General features: G+C 44.7%; 1 protein-coding gene across 2 annotated transcripts in view; it reads right to left on the bottom strand.

Annotated features, from left to right (window-relative positions):
- ACO2 (aconitase 2) overlaps positions 1–24,935 on the bottom strand; it is a 175,711-nt gene that overhangs the window by 95,754 nt on the left and 55,022 nt on the right. For both annotated transcript variants that reach the window (XM_030210349.1, XM_030210356.1), the window contains exon 5: positions 20,224–20,382. In XM_030210349.1, the coding sequence (XP_030066209.1) occupies positions 20,224–20,382 (159 nt within the window). The remainder of the gene's footprint in view (positions 1–20,223; positions 20,383–24,935) is intronic.

Here is a 24,935-nt window from a genome sequence, read left to right on the forward strand (position 1 = left end):
AAAACAAACATCCTAAGCAAAAGAAAAATTACATACCCCTGTCCGAGAGTAGCAAAAGAAGCAGCAAAAGATACTCATGCCAAAGGACCCCCCCCCCTTGGAAGGAAGGCAATAGTCGTATCCGAGCAACAAGGAGAAGGGCTGTCTCTCCTAGACCAGGATTCACTTCTCTGAACCCTGGCAGGACTAACTCCCAAACCTGCCGGTCTGCCTTGAGTCCAAGATGGTTGGATGAAGCGACCCTAACAAGTACTAGGAGTACACAACCCCAAACAGTGCGCCACACTTCACAGAAGAAAGGAAGCAAGGCCCAGGAACCACCCAGATCCACGCCTAGTGAGAGAATCAAACTCCACAGAACAAGAAGAGACTCCAGAGTCAAGAGAACCAACTAATTGGAGCGCTAGTCTCTTCAGGAGAACCATGAAGAAAAGCGCAGCAGCATTCCAGGGTACAACCATAGAAAGAGAGTACTCAACCAGCTCGCTCTGGACTTAGGGATGAAAGAACAGAGCCATGAGAACAAAAGGAGACAAAAAGAGAGTCGAGAGCCACACTGTGGAGAAAAGACTCCCAAGGTGCCAAGTAGCCACTAAAGGAGCAGGGACAAATTCAAACTCCAGCAATGGAGAAGCTTCTCACCAGCCACCAAGAGGCTATGGCAAAAAAAGGTGCCACAGGAATGGTAGCTAACAGGAGACAAGACAGCCTTGTCTAGCAATCTAAACTGCGGTATGCCACAGTTGCTGAGAAGTTACTGTATCCAACCCGCAGAAAAGAGCTGGGGTTGACTGACAAGATGAAACAGTGCCCAATAGGCAAAGGTGAAAATACGCTCCACAGTCAGAGACTGAACTGTGCTCAAGGGACAGAAACTAAGCTGCGCTCATCAGGCAGAGTAGGACCCGTGCTCAATTAGAACAAACGAATTTGCACTCAAAGCACACAAACTGAGCCATGCACCACGGGCAAAGAGTTGCACACCTCTGGCAAAGATAAAAATGCGCTCAACAAGCAGAGAAAAAGCTGAGAGTAACAGACAGAGGATGAGCAGTGCCCCACTGAAAGAGCTGGATGTTAGAGGTACCTGCAAAACTGAAGCTGCGGTAGCGATGGAACTGTGTATAAAACAAAGAAAAGGAGCTGCTTTCCACACGCAAACAAGGAGCTGCGCTCTGGAAGCAAGCAAGGAGCTGTCCTCCTGACACCGGTAAGGAGCTGTGCTCCAGACACCGGCAAGGAGCAGCACTCCACAAGCCGACAAAGAACTATGCTTCCTATGTAGACATAAAGCTGTGTAGCACCTGCAGTCATAGAGCTGTGCTCCACATACCACCCTGGAACTTCGCCCAATTTGCAGAGAAGAATTGTGCTAAACACACAGAGATGGGCTACACTCAACAGGCGGTGGAGCTGCGCTCTGAATGCAGACAGGGAGCTGCGTTCCATACGGAGAGAGAGAGCTGCACACCACACACAGAGAAGGAGCTGGGTCCACAGGCAGACAAAGAGCCGTGTTCTACACGCAGACACAGGACTGTGCCCCACACTGAGACCTGCAGAGAAAGAACTACACTCAACATGTGACAATGGAGCTGCGTTCAACATGCAGAGATGAAAGGTTGCAGAATAAGCAGCAAAGGAACTTCACTCAACATGCCATGATAGAGCTGTCCTCAATATACAGCGATGGAGCTAAAGCCAACCTGGAACTGTGCCCAATATGCAGCGATGGAGCCATGCCCAACATGGAATGGTGGAGCTGCATGGAATAATGAAGCCGTGCTCAATATGCAGTGATGGAGCCGTATTCAACATGCAGTGATGGAGCCGCGCTCAACATACAGCGATGGAGCTGTGCTCAACAAGCAAAATGCATAGATGGAGCCCCAGGGAACAGCCAGAGAAGAAGGTGCTGCCAGGAGGCCAACAGGAAACGAGCATAACTTGTGGAAATGCAGACCTGGCGCTGCACTCCCGTGGCCCAGAGGGACTAAAACTACAAGAGAAAGCCCGGTGCCCCAAAAGACACACTCAGCCCCCAAGTGGTCTCTGAGCCACAATGACCGCCCTCCTAGGCAACCGATAGGGAGCAGAAGTCAACGTAGGGAAAGAACTCCTGCCAAGAGGGAGGTAAGCATCACAGAACTAGAATCCTCAGACCATAGGGAGCAAAATGCAGCCGTAAGGCAGTGAGGAAGAAACAACTCTCGCCAGGCCAGGAACAAAGAGGAAGTTGGCTACTAACACCAAACTGAGGAAACACCAGCTAAGCCTCAGCTAAGGAAGAGTCAAACTCCAGACCTTAAACAGAACCACTTCCCTGCAGAAAAGTAGAGAAAAGCGCAGAGCGAAGAGGTGTTAATCCAGATGCACAGCAATAGATCTGCTCAGCAGGAAAGAACTGCGCCCTTTACAGAAAAAGGAAGGAGTACCAAATGTGCCAGGAGAGAGGCACCTGAAACTAGAAAAGGCAAAATCCGCCTGTGCCAGGCTAAAACTCCCGCCAGAAAGCAAGGAACCGCTGTGGCAAACTAGTCCTAAAAAGGCACATTCCCATAAAGAGACACTGAACTGAGTCCAAGCAAAAGACTAGCAAGAATGGCGTTCCCGAGGGTACTCAGAAGAGGGATTTGAGCTAGCAGTTGCACACCAAGGGCAACTCGGACCCCCACCAAAAGGAAAGTACCCTGCTGACAAACCAGAGCAGACAGGAGGGATCCATGGGAACGAGAGAACTACTACTACTACTACTATTTAGCATTTCTATAGCGCTACAAGGCATACGCAGCGCTGTACAAACATAGAAGAAAGACAGTCCCTGCTCAAAGAGCTTACAATCTAATAGACAAAAAATAAATAAAGTAAGCAAATCAAATCAATTAATGTGAACGGGAAGGAAGAGAGGAGGGTAGGTGGAGGCGAGTGGTTACAAGTGGTTACGAGTCAAAAGCAATGTTAAAGAGGTGGGTTTTCAGTCTAGATTTAAAGGTGGCCAAGGATGGGGCAAGACGTAGGGGCTCAGGAAGTTTATTCCAGGCGTAGGGTGCAGCGAGATAGAAGGCGCGAAGTCTGGAGTTGGCAGTAGTGGAGAAGGGAACAGATAAGAAGGATTTATCCATGGAGCGGAGTGCACGGGAAGGGGTGTAGGGAAGGACGAGTGTGGAGAGATACTGGGGAGCAGCATAGTGAATACATTTATAGGTTAGTAGAAGAAGTTTGAACAGGATGCGAAAACGGATAGGGAGCCAGTGAAGGGTCTTGAGGAGAGGGGTAGTATGAGTAAAGCGACCCTGGCGGAAGATGAGATGGGCAGCAGAGTTTTGAACCGACTGGAGAGGGGAGAGGTGACTAAGTGGGAGGCCAGCAAGAAGCAGATTGCAGTAGTCTAAACGAGAGGTGACAAGGGTGTGGATGAGGGTTTTGGTAGAGTGCTCGGAAAGAAAGGAGCGGATTTTACGGATGTTGTAAAGAAAGAAACGACAGGTCTTGGCGGTCTGCTGGATATGAGCAGAGAAGGAGAGAGAAGAGTCAAAGATGACCCCAAGGTTTCGAGCTGAGGAGACAGGGAGAATGAGAGAGCCATCAACAGAAATAGAAAACGGGGGGAGCGGGGAGGTGGGTTTGGGGGGGAAAATGAGAAGCTCGGTTTTGGTCATATTTAATTTCAGGTGGCGTTGAGACATCCAGGCAGCAATGTCAGACAAGCACGCTGAAACTTTGGTTTGGATGCAAGGTGAGATATCAGGGGTAGAAAGGTAGATTTGGGAGTCATCAGCATAGAGGTGGTAGGAAAAGCCATGGGATGAGATTAATGAACCAAGGGAAGAAGTGTAGATAGAAAAGAGGAGGGGACCAAGAACAGAACCCTGAGGTACACCGACAGGCAGAGGGATAGAAGTAGAAGAGGATCCACCAGAGTGAACACTAAAGGTGCGGAGGGAGAGGTAGGAAGAGAACCAGGAAAGGACAGAGCCCTGGAATCCAAGTGAGGACAGGGTATCGAGAAGTATGCTGTGATCGACAGTGTCAAAAGCAGCGGAAAGATCAAGAAGAATGAGGATGGAATATTGACCTCTGGATTTAGCCAGTAATAGGTCATTGGAGACTTTAGTAAGCGCAGTTTCAGTTGAGTGGAGAGGGCGAAAACCAGATTGTAATGGGTCAAGAATAGCATGTGAGGAGAGAAAATCAAGGCAGCGGCGGTGAACAGCACGCTCAAGTAATTTGGAGAGAAAAGGAAGGAGGGAGATGGGTCGGTAATTAGAGGGACAAGTAGGGTCAAGTGAAGGCTTCTTAAGGAGAGGTGTGACCACAGCATGTTTAAAGGAAGCAGGGACAGTCGCAGTGGAAAGTGAGAGGTTGAGAATGTGACAGATAAAAGGAATAAGAGTAGGAGAGATGGCATTAAGAAGGTGGGTGGGAATGGGATCAGAGGAACAGGTGGTACATTTTGAGGAAGAAAGGAGAAGTGTAGTTTCCTCAATAGTAACTTCAGGAAAGGAGGAAAGGGAATGAGGGGAAGGAGAGAGAGGGGAACGGACTAGTGGAGGGAGAGCTGGTGAGGTAGAGAAAGCAAGGTTTATCTTTTGAACCTTGTTGTGAAAGAATTCAGCAAGGGTCTGAGGAGATAATGAAGGGGGAGTTGGGGGAGGGGGCACCTTGAGGAGAGAGTTCAATGTGGTGAAGAGAAGTCGAGGATTAGAGCCAAGAGAGTTGGTCAGTTGGATATAATAATCCTGTTTGGCACGTAAGAGAGCAGATTGGAAGGAGGTCAGCATGAACTTAAAGTGTAAGAAATCAGCAAGGGCCCGAGATTTCCGCCAGAGGCGTTCGGCGGAGCGGGTACAGGAACGTAGGTAGCGGATATTAGAAGTCAGCCAAGGTTGGGGTTTTGTACGCCTTACAGGGCGGGTCATCAAAGGTGCAAGAGTGTCTAAGGCAGAGGATAGAGTATTGTTGTAAGAAGAAACAGCCTCGTTGACAGACGTGGATGGTGCCACAGTAGAGAGGAGGTTTGAAACATGGGAGGATAGAGATGAAGGGTCAATGTCGTGAAGATTCCTAGATAAATTAGATAGGATAGGACGGGACTGGGAGGGAGGAGATTTAAGTGTGAAAGTTATAAGATGGTGATCAGAGAGGGGAAGATCGGAGGCAAGGAAACTAGAGGGTGAACAGTTGGAGGAGAAGATGAGATCAAGACAGTGACCATTTTGATGAGTGGGGGAGGTGGAGCATAGTTGGAGATTAAAGGACGACGTTAAAGCGAGTAACTTGGAAATATAAGAGTTGGAAGGATCATTAGCAGGAATATTAAAGTCACCAAGGATGAGAGAGGGGGAGGAAGGATCATGGAAGAAGGCAAGCCAGGCATCAAAGTCACTGAGAAAGGATGAAAGGGACTTATCAGGGGGACGATAAATGACCGCTATTCGAAGAGGCAGAGGAGAGAAAAGGCGGATAGAACCAGAACCTCCCTAAGGAAGGGAGGAAAAACTACTGCCAAAACAAGAATCAAATAGCAGAGGCGTCTCAAGCAAGATGACTGAAGCAGCAGTGACCGGACGGTCTGTAGTTTCGTGATCTAGACACGAGCCGTGCCCCACAAAAAAAAAAAAAAAAAAAGAAAGCAACTGGTACCAGCTTGGAAGGGTCCAAGGTCAGAATCAGACGCCGGCCAGAAAAATTCAAACAAACTTCGCAAGCAGCCCCCTAGAATGCATTGCCAAAGGCGGGAAAATAAATCAGGTAACAGGCTAGAGAAAGAAGGAAAATCAAAGTTTCTTCTTCTTTAAATCTTCTTCACTAGTGACAGGTTTACCTCAGAGGCAGAAAAAGAAGGAAAAACAAAGTTTCTTCTTTTTTTTTTAAACAACCTTCTTCACTAGTGACAGGAATAAATAAAGGTTTACCTCAGAGGCAGAAAAGGAGTGAAAAAAAAGTCGGCTTCTTCCTTCTTTTTTTTTGTAAACCACCTTCTTCACTAGTGACAGGAATTAATAAAGGTTTACCTCAGAGGCAGAAAAGGAGGGGAAAACAAAGTTTCCTTTTTTTTTTTTTTTTTTAATAACCTTCTTCACTAGTGACAGGAATAAAGGCTTGCCTCAGAGGCAGAAATTCAGATATACCTACCACCACAGAAGAGAAGAACCCCACAGGGGAGACAAGTTACTCCATGCCACAATCAACCATCACCCTGCTAGAAAGACAGTCAGGGGAGGTAGGGGAGGGGAGGTAACCAGGGTCACTGGATACTACCCTAGCTGGCAGATGAGGAACTCAGGACCACCGAGTATCATCTAAAACTAGCCCCAACATGGCTACCAGCACACCCCTGGCTCCACTATTACCAGAAGAATCTGTGACAGGAGCTACCAGCCAGCAATCCAGAGCAGATGCACAATCAGTCCACCATCCGCTAGGAGCCTGAGAAAATACTGAACATTCCAGGCGGCACGATACCCTTAAGGGGCGGTTTACTTGAAACTATTTTCTCTGTCTCCTTCTGCTAGTAGATGGACACAACCCATTAGTCTGGACTGGTCTGGTATAGATGACAAGGAAAGGCAGTTTACCCATGCAAATCTGATAAAGGTTGTAATTACACAGGTAATAGTGAAGGATAAATTATGAAATGGAGGGCTTCTGTATGATAAATCTGTAAAGAACAAGGGAATGCTCATTGCTGATCTTATTGGGGAATATTTATTGGATTATTTTGGTTGTCGTGGAAACATGGCTAATTCTGAGAGAAGTCTGCTCTCCAGGTTATCAGAATGTGTTTCAAAATAGGGTTGGGAAGAAAGGGAGGGATGGGGGTTATATTTAAATCAGAACTGGCATTTCAGCAAATGAGAGTGAGACAAGTGGGAGGGTGGAGTGTTTGCTATTGAGTGCTGGTAGACCAAATAGTGATGTAAGTTGCCCTTGGGAAGGACTGGGTTGGGCAGAAATAATAGATCTGACAGCAGAGGTAATTTGCATATTGATGATCACACTTGTAATAAAGCTACAACAATTGGAAATGTATGGGTTGTATCAAAATATAAATTTTGCAACCCATATTAAAGGGCATACCTTAGATCTGCTGATTTTCAGGGAAGAGGATATTCAGAATGGTAAACCAACATGTATGACGGTGACCTGGTCAGATCTTTTTTTTTTAAATTTCTTTCCTGATAAGGTCAGTTAACAGGGCTGGAGAGAATAATTTAGAAAAAGGAGTAAAAGTGGGTAGGGGAACTATTGATTGGAAAAGGTTCATAAATAGTTTAGAGAAAATTTTATCAGAAGTTGAAATTCAAAGGGAAGATTTTTTTTTTTTTTGGGGGGGGGGGGTGGTTAGTCACTGGGAGAATGCTTTGAATAAAAGTTTAGATGAAGTAGCTCCGATTAAAATGCTACAGAAATCTAATAGGAAAAATTTGGGTTTTAGACCATTAGTAGATATTTTTTTTAATGAAAAGAGAAAACAAAGTAAGAGAGGAAGTGGAGGAAGAGGGACGAGGGTTTGAAGAAAATTTGGTATATTTTAAATTGTATTTATATGACAAATATTGAGAGAAAAGAAGGAATTATTCTCACAAAAGATTTTAGCTGCTGATAATACCTCTACAATTTGTATCAGTTAGTTAATAGCTTCTTAGGAAGGGAACAAAAAACACTGAACGTAGAGAGCTCCTTAACGAGGGAAGATTTCTGCAGTTTTTTCCTGAATAAGGTAGAACTGCAGAGATCAAATGGATTAGATGGCAACCTGAAAAGAAGGAGGGAGATATTCATAGTATGGTGAGTTTTGAATTGGTTTCTGAGTATCAAGTGAAGGCATCTTTAATGAAGGTAAAACCTGGACCCTCCCTCTTTGGATATTTGTCTTATAAGACAGGTGAGGGTTATGTTTGATCTTTCTTACAGATCTCGTGAATTTGTCCTTGAAATTGGGGCGGTCCTGAGAGCATGGAAGTACTTGGTTAAGACCCAGAGACTACACTGAATTATAAACCAGTAGCAAATCAGCCTTGAATATCCAAGCTTATTGACAGATTAGTGTGTCAACAGATCTCATCTTTTTTGGAGGATTTCTCTAAATTGGATCAAGCCTAATTGGACTTTAGAAAGTAAAGAGTGACACAGGGACAAAAATTTGTCCCCACTCCCACCCTAGAACCAAAATTTTATCCCGTCCCCACCCCATCCCCGCAGTCAAGCAGACTTTCTAAGTCCATCCCCACAGTCTTAATTTTCTTCTCTGTGTCTCCCCATTGAAAGCTTTGAAAATGGTTAAAATAATCCATACATAATAAAAATAATAGTACTAATATTAACACAAAACAATGAAATGTTACAGCAAAATACAATAGTCCTGATATTCAAAGCAAACGCAACTCACTTTGCTGTATATTTTCAGCTATTATATGGATAAAAGCAGGCCATTTACTTGCTGGAAGGAATATCAAATCATACTGAGATCAACATTCAACCAAATTAAATTTCATACATCAAAAGAAAACAAAGATGGTATGTTTAAACAAATGAGAGATCTGCATGAACCAAAATATTTATTTTTATTATTTTGACTTACAAAACCACTTGTCCCTGAAACATGCTCAAAAACAGAATAATCCATTTGTGTACCTAAAATGTAAAATTCTATTAAATAGATGAGGTGAAGATGTGATTTCATGTGCCCCAATGAACGGAGAGTTAATTTTATTTCCATTTAATTACAATATATTCCATCTTTATAATACCAAGCTTTCCAAGGCAGACTACAACAACAGTTAAGAAGAACCTATAAGGAAACAGGATATCCTCACTTAAATTTGGCCACGTGTTGCTGTATTCTACAGAACAAAATGAAGGAGTGGGAAGTGGACCAATGACTCCAGAGACTGGGATAGTAGGGTCAAACAAAGAAATTTTATTACAGACTCAATGTCACGATTGTGGTCGTGACCCCTCTCAGACTCACCTTATTTCCGGTGGTCAACTTCTGAGCTGGCTTCTGTCTGTTCTTCCTCAGTTAGTTCTGTCTCTGTGTGCTGGCTGCTTCCAGCATGGCTCTGATTACTCCACTATACTGCACCCGTGTGTAAGCCTCTCTGTGCTTCAGTATGCTTTCTGCCTGTGTCTTGGTTTGTGTTCCTCTTGCCCTCTGGTGGCTGCCATAGACTTTCCTTCTGGTCCGGTCCAGATATTCCAGCCCTCCAGACTTGGTTTAAAGTTTGGCAGCTAGCCTCACCCGTAGCTGCCTCATGATTCCTGCAGCTGAGTTCAGCTGCTGATGGGTTTATTACTACCTGGAAACCTTCTGAGTTTGCCTTTGCATCGTCTAAGGTCCCTGGTTTTCTGGTGCTTTGTTGCACTTCTGCCTAGTCTGGTTTCTTGTTTAGTTCCATGTCTGTTTCTAGTTATCTGTGTGTAGTTTAGCTTAGGTTTATTTGCTTACTTCCCTAGTCTTGTTTCTGGTCTGTATTTTATTTTATTTATTTATTGCATTTGTATCCCACATTTTCCCACCTCTTTGCAGGCATTTAGTATTACAGAAGGATCTTGTGTAACATGATAATGATAAAGCATGATATTAAAATAACAAACAAGTAATAAAGACAATTCTGGATATATGTGAAGGAGTTCATAATTGTTGGTCTTTGTGGTATGCCTTGTTAAAGAGATGGGTCTTCAATAGTTTGCGGAAGTTAGTTAGTTCATAGATCGATTTTAAGTTGCGCGGCACCGCGTTCCAGAATTGTGTGATTAAGTAGGAAAAGGTTGACGCGTGCATTAGTTTGTATTTTAGCCCTTTGCAGTTGGGGAAATGAAGGTTGAGAAATGGGCGGGATGATGTCTTAGCATTCCTAGGTGGTAAGTCTATCAGGTCTGACATGTAGGCTGGGGCATCTCCATGAATGATTCCTTGTATTTCTTGTCTAGTTTCTGTTTGTCTGTGTCTCTTGCTTAGTGGCTGCTCTGCAGCTTTCAGTCCTGTCTCTTGTCTGTCAGTATTTGTACCCTGTTTTAGTGGCTGCTCTGCAGCTTTCAGTCCTGTGTCAGTATTTGTACCCTGTTTTAGTGGCTGCTCTGCAGCTTTCAGTCTTGTCTCTTGTCTGTCAGTATTTGTACCCTGTTTTAGTGGCTGCTCTGCAGCTTTCAGTCCTGTCTCTTGTCTGTCAGTATTTGTACCCTGTTTCAGTGGCTGCGTGGCAGCTTTCAGTTCCTGTCCTGTAGCTTGTCCATTTCCTGCTTTGTGTAGTATTGTCTGTCTGTGAGTCCTAGCCCAGTTTCCTGCCTTGCTGCCCATGTATATTCCTTTCCCCTCTGACCCTCAGTCCCTGTTCAGCCTAGTTGGTATCCAGTGCCTGCCCTGTCCTGTAAGTCCTGCCAGCCGCCTGCACCCAGGGGCTCAACTCCTGGGGAAGGGCTGTCAAGCGCAGGTGAAGTCTAGCTGGTTTTGTCAGAGTTCTGCCTTGTCTCTGGTGTGGGGTGGTTTTGCCTGACACTGCTGCTCCATAGCAGTGGCCCAAGGGCTCACGAACCTAGTTTCTGCCTTGAAAGCCTGACACTCAACACATGTGACACTATCCAGCTTATAATCGAAAGAGAAAAACGCCTATACTGCGACCCAAATCGGGAGATGTCTTTCTCCCGTGGGCACCCAAATCGGTATAATCGAAAGCCGATTTTGGGCGTTTCCAACTGCAATCCGTCGCGGAAACGGGTAAAGTTGATAGAGGCGTGTTGGAGGCGTGGTGAAAGCGGAACTGGGGCGTGGTTATCGGCCGAGGAGAGATGGGCGTCTTTAGCTGATAATCGAAAAAAAAAGGCGTTTTTACCGCGATTTTGGGTCACTTTTTTTGGACCCTTTTTTTTTCCCACGAACAGGTCCCAAAAAAGTGCCCCAACTGACCAGATGACCACTGGAGGGAATCGGGGATGACCTCCCCGGACTCCCCCAGTGGTCACTAACCCCCTCCAACCAAAAAAAAACCCACTTTACAAAGTTTTTTTCCAGCCTCTATGCCAGCCTCAAATGCCGTACCCACCTCCATGACAGCAGAATGTGTTCTATCCTCTGACAGCCTTTCCCTGGTTCTGATGTGGCTCTCGGGTGAGTGTGACACCTTTTTTGTGATGCGTACTGCAGAGTCACATCAGCAATGCATTGTGGTGGGTGTAGGGTATTGGGCTCCGTGATTCCACTAGCTTGTGGCAAATGCTCACGGTGTTGGTAGTTGGTAGGCTCTACTCCCATGGTGCTTTTCTCCCTGCTTACTGGGACAGAGTGTGCCCTGTTTTGTTTCCGGTAGTCCATGAGGTAGTGGCCATTTTTGTAAGCCAGTTTTAGATCCCTTTCACGTGTTAGCCACGTTACAGAACTTAGTTCTTCCCTTTAATGTGGCTGAAAGAGGGCATTGTACAGCATTCTGCCAGCTCGGACCTACTGCTCATCTCAGTACCAGGGAGACTCGTTGCCAGTGGGGCACAACCGCTGATCTGCAGTTAACTGTGAGTAAGCGTGCTTATTCCAATAAAGGACGTTTTCGGAGAGATTAGTCTTCAGGTGTCAACTGCTATGCCAATGTTATATAGCAGCACAAGTCCTAGAGGCCTACGTGTATGCAGGTCCCTGGAGCACTTTTAGTGGGTACCGCAGTGCACTTCAGCCAGGCGGACCCAGGCCCATCTCCCTCCTACCTGTAACATTTGTACTGGTAAATGGGAGGCCTCCAAAACCCACTGTACCCACATGTAGGTGCCCCCTTCACCCCTAAGAGCTATGGTAGTGTTGTACATTTGTGAGTAGTGGGTTTTGGGGGAGGGGGGTTGGGGGCTCAGCCCCCATGGTAAGGGAGCTATGCATGTGGGAGCATTGTCTGAAGTCCACCGCACTGACCTCTAGGGTGCCCAGTTGGTGTCCTGGCATGTCAGGGGGGGGCGAGTGTACTACGAATTGTGGCCCCTCCCACGACCAAATGGCTCGGATTAGGACGTTTTTGAGCTGGGCGTTTTTAGTTTCCATTATCGCTAAAAAAAAACAAACGCCCAGCTGAAAAACGTCCATTTTTTCGAAAATACGGTCTGTCCCGCCTCTTCACGTACCCGTTTTCGGACATAGACGCCCATGGAGATAGGCGTTCGCGTTCGATTATGCCCCTCAGTGTGAAAAAATGGACTATCACCAGTGTGTGTCAAAAATAATCAATGAAACAACTGACCTTCGTAATATGTAATCACAAGATGTACCTCTGAGAGATAAAGGGGTCTGGAAGGAAAAATATGTATATATACGATTGATGTCAGTCAGTGGTTAGCATTGAAAAGAAGTTAGAAAGACAGGAAAAGAAACACTTTTGTATTATATTATCCATTTTTTCACATAGAAACACCTTTGTATGCCATTTTAACTGAATTGTCTTAATGTTCATTAGTTTTTACAAGGTTTTCTAATAGTGTGTTTTAAGTAAAGATATTGTTTACTTTATAATTACAGCACAATGACATCTTGACAATAAGCTTTATTTATAGTTCTTACATATGAATGTTACAAAGTTTGCCTTTTATTACTTATATTGTTTTGTATATTAATTTATATACCATATAAGGTTTTATGAGTTTATTATCATACACATTGTTTTACATCTTATTTATATGTCTTTAGACTCTTGAGGCAGTCCTATGGCAGAAACACAGATCTGTGTTGAGTCTGTAATAAAATTTCTTTGTTTGACCCTACTGTCCCAGTCTCTGGAGTCATTGGTCCATTTCCCACTCCTTCCTTTTGTTCGTTTGCACTGTGGGATTTTGTGGTTCATCCACCTAGGTGGGTTACCTGTCCCTACTGTATTCTACAGAACAGTGTAGAAAAATTAGCACAAAATACAGAGTTTATTACTGCTGTTTCTACCAGCTACAATAATTTTTCAAGCTGTTTTAGTGATATTGAATTTTATTTCACGATATATATCTAAATATGAGAAGCTTTCAAATAAATAAAAAAGCTGTCAATTAAAAAAAAACAATCTTTTATCCTCCACCTTTTAAGGCACTGCCTATCCAACTGGAACAGCATTAAACTTTTTACAGGTGGACCATGCATAGGCAGTTCATTATTTCTAATAATAATTTACCATTGTTTTGGGTGAGCTAAAGTGGCAGCAAGATCGACCGACAGCCGGGAAGCTCCAGATACTAGCTTCAGCCCACATAATGGGCTCATGTCGTCTCCTGTCTCAATCTAACCTCCTTGAGTAGCCTCTTTGGGGCAAGAAAGAAGCTCACTCTTTCCTGTCCGCTGCTGCTGACTGCCTGCCTGATACTGCCGCTTGTTTAAAATGGCTGCCGAGACTTCTGCTTGAAGACTCGGCAGCTATTTTAAAGAGGTGGCCTGAATCGGGCAAAACAGCAGTAGGGCAGAAAACAGTGGACTTCTTTCCTGCCCCGAAGAAGCCACTAGACCACCAGGATGAATTAAGGTAGGCTTGGGGGGGGGGGGGGGGGGGGGGAGCAAGGCGGGATGAAGCTGGGCAGCCAGATCTTTATCCCCATTACCAAGGGCTAAAGTAAACGGCAGAACCTGCTCCCACGGCACTACCATGTAACGTCTTACCATTACAACTGTATTACCATGTCACTCACTATTAGAAAGAATCAGAGTACAGATATGGTGTTGGTAGCTGTCAAGGACTCAGTTTTGAAACACCTAATGCAAGGCATGGAAGTACTGCTACTTTGACTTCAAAGGTCATGCGTTCTGGTTTTGTAAAGTGCTGTCCCACAGAGGTAACATCCTGGTTGGCACTGGCATTTTTCATGTGACGTCTATGTAAATTAAATCTCTTCTTCAGCATCTGGCGCTTTACAAAACCAGAACACTGTACCAATGATTTTATGGTGAGAATACTAAAAGGAAACTTTAAAACAATACAGGAACACATGACCTTTGAAGTCAAAATGATTAAATATTTTGACACCCACCAGACAGGGCTTAACAAAGATCTGGGTTTTCTAGCCCATTATAAACCATAAAATTGTACTGCTTTGTCATCCTCTGATCACCATGCAGATCTCCCTGTCCTTCATCCTCTCAGACTGTCACTGAAATACTTTGATGTTTCACTTATATATGCTGTTACTTATCAAAATTTGCTTATTTCTGATCTGACGAAGAAGGGCTACCTTCAAAACCTAATCAAAACATTTATTAAGTTAGTCCAATAAAAAAGGTATCCTCTTATTTTCTTTTCTATGTTTTTATTCTATTTCTATTGCACTAAATGAAAAATTAGATATAATAGGCACCTCTGAGACCTGGTGGAAGGAGGATACCAGGGTACAAATTATATTGCAGTGATTAGATGGATCGAATTGTGTAAAGGGGAAAAAGATATTGACAGGAGTGTACTAACCATCCACCTGGCCAGGATGAACAGACAAATGTAGAAATGTTATCAGAAATTAGGGAGGTTAACAAACAGGGGAACACAATAATAATGGGTGATTTCAATTACCCAAATCAAAAACGGAATAGGTAGAATATATTATCAAACAGTATATCCCTTTCTACCAAATCTACAACCTGTTTGCAAGCAACACTGGCTGCCTCTGGGCAATGCAATCAATGTGGAGAAAAAAAGACATCAGGTATAACAGACCACCTCTTTGTCAAAGGACAAGCCTTTTGTATAACGAGGGGACTGTATCAATCATGTGTCTTCAAAAAAAACTCCACAACTGCACTCAATTATCACTAACTTGCCACTGGCTTAACCATGTTCCCTGCAAACATTTGTAAAGGAGACTCAAATAACGAAGTCTAAATTCAAAAGACTTGGAAAGAGTACTTATCTTGACTGAAGAATTATCTTGCTTAGTAAATCCAGCCTCGCATTCAACGTACTCCGCCAGGGCCTTAAAAATGGGTCGTGGCTGGGTCTTCCAGCACGACAATGACCCAAAACATACAGCCAAGGCAACAAAGGAGTGGCTCAGGAAGAAGCACATTAGGGTCATGGAGTGGCCTAGCCAGTCACCAGACCTTAATCCCATTGAAAACTTATGGAGGGAGCTGAAGCTGCGAGTTGCCAAGCGACAGCCCAGAACTCTTAATGATTTAGAGATGATCTGCAAAGAGGAGTGGACCAAAATTCCTCCTGACATGTGTGCAAACCTCATCATCAACTACAGAAGACGTCTGACCGCTGTGCTTGCCAACAAGGGTTTTGCCACCAAGTATTAGGTCTTGTTTGCCAGAGGGATTAAATACTTATTTCCCTCTGCAGAATGCAAATAAATTCATATACTTTCCACAATGTGATTTTCCGGATTTAATTTGTGATGTGCTATCTCTCACTGTTACCAATAACCTACCCTTCAATTATGGGCTGCTCATGTCTTTGTCAGTGGGCAAACTTACAAAATCAGCAAGGGATCAAATACTTATTTCCACCACTGTATGTTTGTCTCTGTGTTCCATAATTTTATTCTTTATAATAGTTTCCACTATTTTGCCCGGCACTGAAGTCAGGCTTATTGGTCTGTAATTTTTCGGATAATCCCTGGAACCCTTTTTAAAAATCAGCATTACATTGGCCACCCTCCAATCTTCAGGTACTACAGACAATTTTAACAACACTAACAGCAGATCAGCAATTTCATATTTGAGTTCTTTTAGTACTCTGAGGTTTATACCATCCAGTTCAGGTGATTTATCATTCTTTAACTTGTCGATTTGGCTCAGTATGTCTTCCAGGTTCACTGAGATTTCTTCAACTTTGAAAACCATTTCCAGTATAGATAGATATCTTACATCTTCTGCCATAAAGACCAAAGCAAAGAATTCATTCAATCTCCCCACTATGGCCTTATCCTCCCTGATTGCCTCTTTTGCTCCTTCATGATCTAATGGTCCCACGGATTCCCTCACAGGCTTTTTGCTTCTGATGTACCTGAGTGGTGCAATAGCTGTGGTTTGTTATGGCCAGGTGCTGACTGCCCCTTACACCTTAGTTCCAACTTTTTGGATGTGGGTGGACAGCTAAGTGGAGTGTACAAGATGCTGCGCCATCCTGCTTCTCCACACAGGGAGGTGGGCCCTGGATCTGTGGCTGGGCAGGAACGGAAGGGTGTTGAAATAAACCTTCACTGTCCTGCATTAACTTCTGGAAGAGGTGGAAAAAAGAGAGAACCTGGTCTGGCATGGGTGGCAAGGATGCCAGCTGGGAAGCAAGAAGCATGGAAATTGAATGGTTAATCTCTGAGGGCAGGGCCTCAGCAGGAGGGACACTGTGGACTTTTACTAGCAGCCCATGAGGAGGAGAGCTCCAGGCTGAATTGTGGCCCTTTTGCTGCTTTGAGAACTTACCTTTAGTGGTGACCTGCACTTTTTCTCCTTTGCCTGGTGTCCGTGCTTTCTGGAACCTGCATGGCTTGTAGCTGCATCAGCCAGGTGTGAAGACAGACGCAGAGAAGCTCTGGTGTGTCTCTCTGAGCCCTGGAGCTCCCAGCACTGATGAAGGAAGAGTGAGGGTGGAGCAAACGTTTGAGGACCCACTTGTCTGCACCAGCTGCCACCGGAGTAAGTACAGCACCTGGGAGGGCAGGGGCACATTGTTGCTTCGGGCTGCCTTGATGACTCATCTCCCCCAGCAGTGCCAGTACTGGGCCCTGGAGGGTGGGGAGGGAGATTTGGGTGTGAGGCCTTGTGCAGCGGCAGCCATGTGGTCTCACTTGGTGCAAGGGAGCAGTGCTGCTCTGGCAGAGAGGCTGCTTGCACTTACCTGCTAGTGTCCTGCTGATCTTTATTGTTGTTGTTTTTTTTTATGCCATCAGGTTTTTCTCAGGAGACAAGCAACTTGCTTGGCAGCGCTATAGAAATGCTAAGTAGTAGTAGTTGTCATCTTTTTCTTTTCTTTTTTTTTGGATCAGGGAGCGTTTGCAAGATGAGAGCTATGACTGTACTGGAGCAGAAAGAAAGCTAACTGATTAGGCAGGGGGAGCTGTACCATGTACAGAAGTCCCAGCCATGCCCAGTAAGCCAAAAGGCTTACTTTGCTAAAGGAGAGCACTGGCACACTGGATCTCCCCTGCTTGTCTCCAGAGAATGAGAGATACTGCATGCCTGAGAAATGGGATTCCCGCTCCTCTAGTCAACTGTCCCGCCCACAAGCTACTCCCTCATGGTTTACACCATGGAGGTTTAATGACAGGAGGGAGCATGAGCCTATCCGGCCCATTATCTGGGTTGAAGCCAGTGGGCGGAGCTTGCCACCATAATGGCTAGTCTAAAACAATCGCAAACTTGTGAGGTTTATATTGTTTTATTAAACCTCCTAGGTTTTGCATTCTTTCTGTTAGGAGGGGATCAGTGAGATGGATGTAAGGGAAGTTGGTGGGGGGGGGGGGGGTTTGAGGAGTTTTCAAGGGATCTGTGAAAGCGGCGAGGGTTATATTCAAAACTAGTTAAAAAAGGCCCGTTTCTGTATGTAATGAAACGGGCGCTAGCAAGGTTTTCCTCGGAGTGTGTATCTTTGAGAGAGTGTGTGTGAGAGTGACTGTGAGAGAGACAGTGAATGTGCGAGTGTGTGTGTGTGACAGAGTGTGTGCCAGGGTCCCCCCTCCCTCTGAGTTTCAGGGTTGCCCCCTCCCTCTGAGTGTCAGGGTTGCCCCCCTCCCTCTGAGTTTCAGGGTTGTCCCCCTCCCTCCCAGTTTCAGGGCAAGTAGGCATGTTTCTAAATATATTGTGTTGACATTGTAAGTAGTATACTATGCCATACTTTGTGTTGTTATTTGAATATTTTTTTTTTTGCAAGAAGTCTTTATTATCAATGAACCATAACAAAAATGACATGGAATATTTTTACTGCTGTAATTGTCTATTGCTTATGTTTGATTTACTCTTACTGTACACCGTCTTGAGTGAATTCTTTCAAAAAGGCAGTAAATAAATCCCAACAAATAAATAAATAAATAGAAATTAACGACGACAACGTGGCTACAGCAGCTGATATAAGGCTGCTACACGAGGAGACAGCTTCAGTCTTTTGATGTCATGTCGTCTGCTGTCTTATTAAACCTCCACGGTTTACACACAAAAACTGGGATCACCCAACAACCACTTATGTCAATCACTAGAACTAATAAATAAAAAATAGGAACAATGAACATGAAAGGAATAAATCTACAAACAGCAAGCAAAAGAAAAAAGGATTACACAGTAAACACAGTCTGATACACGATTTAATTCGCTTGGAGAGCCAGCGCTATACTTTCCCACCCAGAACTAAAAAGTTACTTTGGCAAAATTACAGCCAGTATTCCTGTATTGGTTTAAAAAAAAAAAAAACAATTGGTATCCAGACTACGGCTTTCCCCCAGTTACACAGCCTATCAGCAATGGACTCATGGAGTTTCAAACTTTCAGACTGCAGCAAAATGGATTTCTCTCACTGGTATCATGAATAAATCTGTACTCAGCCTCATTCTGTATTACGCAGCACAGTTAACCCTGTCAGATACAGCTATAATCAGGAGTTGGGCAACCTCGTTCCTCGAGGGCCGCAACCCGGTTGGGTTTTCAGGATTTCCCCAATGAATCTATTACATTTCTTTGAGGAGGGGAACATTTCTTTGAATGGGTGAACAAACATGTGGATAGAGGTGAGCCAGACGATATTGTGTATCTGGATTTTCAAAAGGCACTTGACAAAGTACCTCATGAAAGATTCCAGAGGAAACTGGAGAGTCATGGTACAGGAGGTACTGTCCTAATGTGGATTAAAAACTGCGTAAAAGGAAGAAAATAGAGAGCAGAGTTAAATGGTCAGTATTCTCAATGGAGAAGGGTAGATAGTGGGATTCCACAGGGGTCTGTGCTGGGATCGCTGCTTTTTAACATATTTATAAATGATCTAGAGATGGGAGTAACTAATGAGATAATTAAATTTGCTGACAACACAAAGTTATTCAAAGTTGTTAAGTCACAAGAGGATTGTGAAAAATTACAAGAGGACCTTACGAGACTGGGCATCCAAATGGTTGATGATATTTAATGTAAGCAAGTGCAAAGTGATGCATGTGGGAAAGAGGAACCCAAACTATAGCTACATAATGCAAGGTTCCACATTAGGAGTCACCGACCAGGAAAGGAATCTAGGTGTCATAGTCGATGATGCATTAAACCCTCTGCTCAGTGTGCAGCAGCGACTAAGAAAGCAAACAGAACGTTAGGTATTATTAGGAAAGGTATAAAAACAAAAATGAGGACATTATAATGCCTTTGTATCACTCCGTGGTGCAACTGCACCTTGAATATAGTGTGCAATTCTGGTCACCGCATCTCAAAAAAGATATATAGTGGAATTAGAAAAGGTACAGAGAAGGGCGACGACAATGATAAAGGAGATGGGAAGACTTCCCTATCAGGAAAGGCTAAGGCCAGACCTCTTCAGCTTGGAGAAAAGACGGCTGAGGGGAGCTATAATACAGGTCTGTAAAATAATGAGTGCAGTGGAACGGGTAGATGTGAATCTCTTGTTTGCTCTTTCCAAAAATACTAGGACTAGGGGGCACACAATGAAGCTACAAAGTAGTAAATGTAAAACGAATTGGAGAAAATATTTCTTCACTCAATGTGCAATTAAGCTCTGGAGTTCATTGCTAGTGAATGTAGTAAAAGTAGTTAGCTTAGCGGGGTTTAAAAAAAGGTTTGGATAGCTTCCTGAAAGAAAAGTCCATAAGCCATTATTAAAATAGACTTGGGGAAAATCCACTTCTTATTTCTAGGATAAGCAGCATAAAATGTATTGTACTGTTTTGGGATCTTGCCAGGTAACTTGTAACCTGGATTGGCCACAGTTGGAAAGAGGATGCTGGGCTTGATGGACCTTTGGTCTGTCCCAGTATGGCAACACTTATGTACTTATATCTATTTGCATTCAATGGAGACAGTGCATGCAAATAGATCTCATGCATATTCATTGGGGAAATTCTGAAAATCCAACTAGGTTGTGGCCCTCGAGGACCGAGGTTGCCCACCCCTGAGCTATATAGTCAGGACGCCACCTGCAGGTTAACTGCTCAGTCTTTAAATAAAAGGAGTTTTCACAGGAAAACACATGCCAAGGGTAAAACCAAGGACTTACATTAGCACTTTAAACTCTTATTTTGCCACACATGCACTTTAACCTTGAAACTTAATCCCCCCTGCACCATGCATTCCCTTACCTTCGGGCACTTCAGCTCCCAAGGGATTCCTGCCATGACATCAACTGCATCGGCTCCACCCACACCAATACAGATACCACCCAGGCCTCCTCCATTAGGGGTGTGAGAATCAGTACCAATGAGCAGCACACCAGGGTAAGCATAGTTTTCCAGAATGATCTATCAAGAAATAAGGCAGAAAAAACAAAGGTTCCACGTCTGTCATGTTTTAGTAATATTTTAGCATAATAGTTTATACAGATATGGATTGATTGGGCCACTCACTTTACCCATACATTCTACTCTACTTCCAGTCATCTCTCTCCCACTAAAGACTGCACATTTATATAGTCACACCACATGCCATAACTTGGCTCTAAATCTTGAATATTAAAATACATAATGGGCCCAATATTCAAAATGATTTAATCAGGCAACAGAGGCTCCAGCCTGGATAAATCTTCCTTGAATCGGCCAAGAGGTGTGTTCAGCAGCACAACTGGGCAGTGCCACTGAATGTCCCCTCTGACCACCATGGCCCTGTCCTGGCAGTAGAGGGGTCAGTAAGGGGGCTGAGTCGGGAGTTACACAAGCACATAGCTAAGCAGGCAACTAGGACTGCTTAAATAGCAGTCCTATCTTTGACAAGTTAGCTATGCAGCTGCGACACTGAATACTGGCCATAGCCACATAACATTTAGGCACTGCTGATGGCCCAGATACTCATTGTTGGCTCAGCATTGAATATCCAGGTCTGAATTCACAGGTGATGATCAGTGTTTATAAAAACACTGACCATCGCCAAATAACATCTTTCTCCATTGTCCTTTGTACGTATTCCAAGCATGACTGGATTGGATTGTTCTGTGATCATTAAGTGCCCTCTTTGTAAAGTATATTTCCTCAGTTACTTTGAGCATTCTTATTTCCAACTTCATATCATGACCTTGTTCTAGAATTGTATGGATTTTTCTTTTGGGTCTGCTTATTTCTGTTTGTGTTTCAGCTTCTTGTGTTATGGAAATGCTATCTTCTTGTACTTGGATTTAAAAACCAGACGTTTAAGTCCTCCTACTTTAACTGTGGTTGTAAACATTGTGTCCCAAACAGAGCCCAGGGCAGGACATCATTCCCTTTTATTGTACAGGTTCTCAGTCTCAGCCAAAAGGCCAGGAAAGGACAGCCCTCAACTCATAGGTCACCCCATGCACTTGGGCATATGTAAAAAAAAAGGCTTAGATAATAATCTTATCACTTTACCAGGTCCTCCTAAAGGGACTTATTATATTACTAGTAAAAGAGGCCCGTTTCAGATCAAATGAAACGGGCGCTAGCAAGGTGTTCGTCGCCAACACCCCCCCCCCCCCCTCCCTGGCCAACCCGTTATTCTTCCATTGCTCCGCCCCCAACGTCATGACGTTTGACACGAGGGCGGGGCCCAGAGCGATTTCCCCCCCCCCCCGCCTCCCTCCCTGCCAACCCCTTCGTTGTTCTGCCATTGCTCCGCCCTCGAGGGCGGGGCCCGGAGCGATTTCCCACCCCCCACGCCTCCCTGCCAACCCCTTCGTTGTTCTGCCATTGCTCTGCCCTCGAGGGCGGGGCCCGGAGCGATTTTGGTGGCTTTACCACCACGAACCTTCGAACCTTTACCACCACGAACCTAATCTCATCCCATGGCTTTTCCTACCATCTCTATGCTGATGACTCCCAAATCTACCTTTCTACCCCTGATATCTCACATTGCATCCAAACCAAAGTTTCAGCGTGCTTGTCTGACATTGCTGTCTGGATGTCTCAACGCCACCTGAAATTAAATATGACCAAAACCGAGCTTCTCATTTTCCCCCCCAAACCCACCTCCCCGCTCCCCCCGTTTTCTATTTCTGTTGATGGCTCTCTCATTCTCCCTGTCTCCTCAGCTCGAAACCTTGGGGTCATCTTTGACTCTTCTCTCTCCTTCTCTGCTCATATCCAGCAGATTGCCAAGACCTGTCGTTTCTTTCTTTACAACATCCGTAAAATCCGCCCCTTTCTTTCCGAGCACTCTACCAAAACCCTCATCCACACCCTTGTCACCTCTCGTTTAGACTACTGCAATCTGCTTCTTGCTGGCCTCCCACTTAGTCACCTCTCCCCTCTCCAGTCGGTTCAAAACTCTGCTGCCCCTCTCATCTTCCGCCAGGGTCGCTTTACTCATACTACCCCTCTCCTCAAGACCCTTCACTGGCTCCCTATCCGTTTTCGCATCCTGTTCAAACTTCTTCTACTAACCTATATATGTACTCACTCTGCTGCTCCCCAGTATCTCTCCACACTCGTCCTTCCCTACACCCCTTCCCGTGCACTCCGCTCCATGGATAAATCCTTCTTATCTGTTCCCTTCTCCACTACTGCCAACTCCAGACTTCGCGCCTTCTGTCTCGCTGCACCCTACGCCTGGAATAAACTTCCTGAGCCCCTACGTCTTGCCCCATCCTTGGCCACCTTTAAATCTAGACTGAAAGCCCACCTCTTTAACATTGCTTTTGACTCATAACCACTTGTAACCACTCGCCTCCACCTACCCTCCTCTCTTCCTTCCCGTTCACATTAATTGATTTGATTTGCTTACTTTATTTATTTTTTGTCTATTAGATTGTAAGCTCTTTGAGCAGGGACTGTCTTTCTTCTATGTTTGTGCAGCGCTGCATATGCCTTGTAGCGCTATAGAAATGCTAAATAGTAGTAGTAGTAGTAAGAAGTCAGAGCTTGGCTTCACTGACATCAGTGTCCTCAGAACGTTGAGGGTGAGTTTTATTATAGTAGATGTTGAAGTCTGTACAATAGAAACATTTACATATCACCCCCTCCCCCCTTCTATAGTGGTGTGTTACAGGCACAGAAAACAGGTCAGCTTTTCACAGTATCTATAGTGGGACCTAGTTTATGTATATTCCAGGCTTTTTTTTTTTCAGGGGATATTCTGTGGCCTATTAAGATTGACTCATGGCCCACAAGTATTAATGAGAGCGCCCAGGCTCTGAACACTACAAATGCACATATACAGCACATGCCTGCCATAGGAGAAGAAGTCTCTAAAGCCAATCCCTATGGGCCAATGGCAGAAAGTGGAGGTGCATGCTCCAGCCAGCAAATAATTGCTCAACCCATGCAACATGTGAGAGACGTGGAGGGGCATTTTCAAAAGGGACGTCCAAGTTTTGATTTGGACGTCCTCGCAAAACGTCCCGATCCAGGGGCGGGGAAACCTGTATTTTCAAAAGAAGATGGATGTCCATCTTTCGTTTTGATAATACGGTCAAGGACGTCCAAATCCTGAAATTTGGTCGTCCCTAGATTTGGACATTTCTGATTTTCGGCGATTTTCGAAACCAAGGACACCTATCTCAGAAATAACCAAATGCAAGCCATTTGGTCATGGGAGGAGCCAGCATTTGTAGTGCACTGGTCCCCATCACATGCCAGGACACCAACCGGGCACCCTAGGGGGGCACTGCACTAGACTTCATAAACTGCTCTCAGGTACATAGCTCCCTTACCTTGTGTGCTGAGCCCCCCAAACCCTCCTACCTCCAACTGTACACCACTACAATAGCCTTTACAGGTGAAGGGGGGCACCCAGATGTGGGTATAGTGGGTTTCTGGTGGGTTTTGGAGGGCTCGCTGTTTCCTCCACAAACGTAACAGGTAGAGGGGGTATGGGCCTGGGTCCGCCTGTCTGAAGTGCACTGAAGTACCCACTAAAACTGTTCCAGAGACCTGCATACTGCTGTCATGGACCTAAGTATGACATCTAAGGCTGGCATAGAGGCTGGCAATCAATATTTTGAAAGATATTTTTTGAGGGTGGGAGGGGGTTAGTGACCACTGGAGAAGTAACAGGAGGTCATCCCCGATTCCCTCCGGTGGTCATCTGGTCATTTCAGGCACCTTTTTGTGCCTTGATTGTAAGAAAAACACGACCAGGTGAAAACGTCCAAGTGTTCGCCAGGGACATCCTTCTTTTTTTCGATTATGGGTGAAGGACGTCCAACTGTTAGGCATGCCCAAGTCCCGCCTTCGCTACACTTCCGACACACCCCCTTGAACTTTGGCCATCCTTGCGACGGAGTGCAGTTGAAGACGTCCTAAATTGAGCTTCGATTATACCAATTTGGATGTCCCTGGGAGGACGTCCATCTTCAGATTTATGTCAAAAGATGGATGTCCTTCTCTTTCGAAAATAAGCCCAATAGGCTACAGAGCTCAGCCACCCAGAAATAAATGTATAAGAATAATTTAGTTTTGCTTTAGTGATATGAATGTGCTAAGCTTTGGGAATCTGAATGAGAGGAATCTCTGACATCTTTGAATTTGCACAGTACAGAAGGAGATGCATTTCTATTTCCTTGGTATTGTGCTGCAGGAAAAGTCTGGCTTCTTAGAATTCTCAGTTCATTTTCTGTCTGAATATTTATATTTCTAATTTAAGGTCATTTGTTTAGCATTTGGTAAGGCTCTATCCATTAGCTGCATATCTGATCAAGGTAAGGTATTTTATAAGCATGTAGTTTCTGCAAAGGGATTTGAAACAGTCCAACTTGTTCTCATTTCCTAACAAAGTGTGTTCTAAGGACTGGTGTAATATTTGCAATGCTGCTTTATCATAGAGACTGTGGCTGGTCACCCCTAACTCAAGGCACCCAGGTTAGGGCACCAAGCATGGCTCTGGTGATGCAGCACCTTATCCCCTG

This window comes from Microcaecilia unicolor, chromosome 1, assembly GCF_901765095.1.
Source record: "Microcaecilia unicolor chromosome 1, aMicUni1.1, whole genome shotgun sequence".
Lineage (NCBI taxonomy): Eukaryota > Metazoa > Chordata > Amphibia > Gymnophiona > Siphonopidae > Microcaecilia > Microcaecilia unicolor.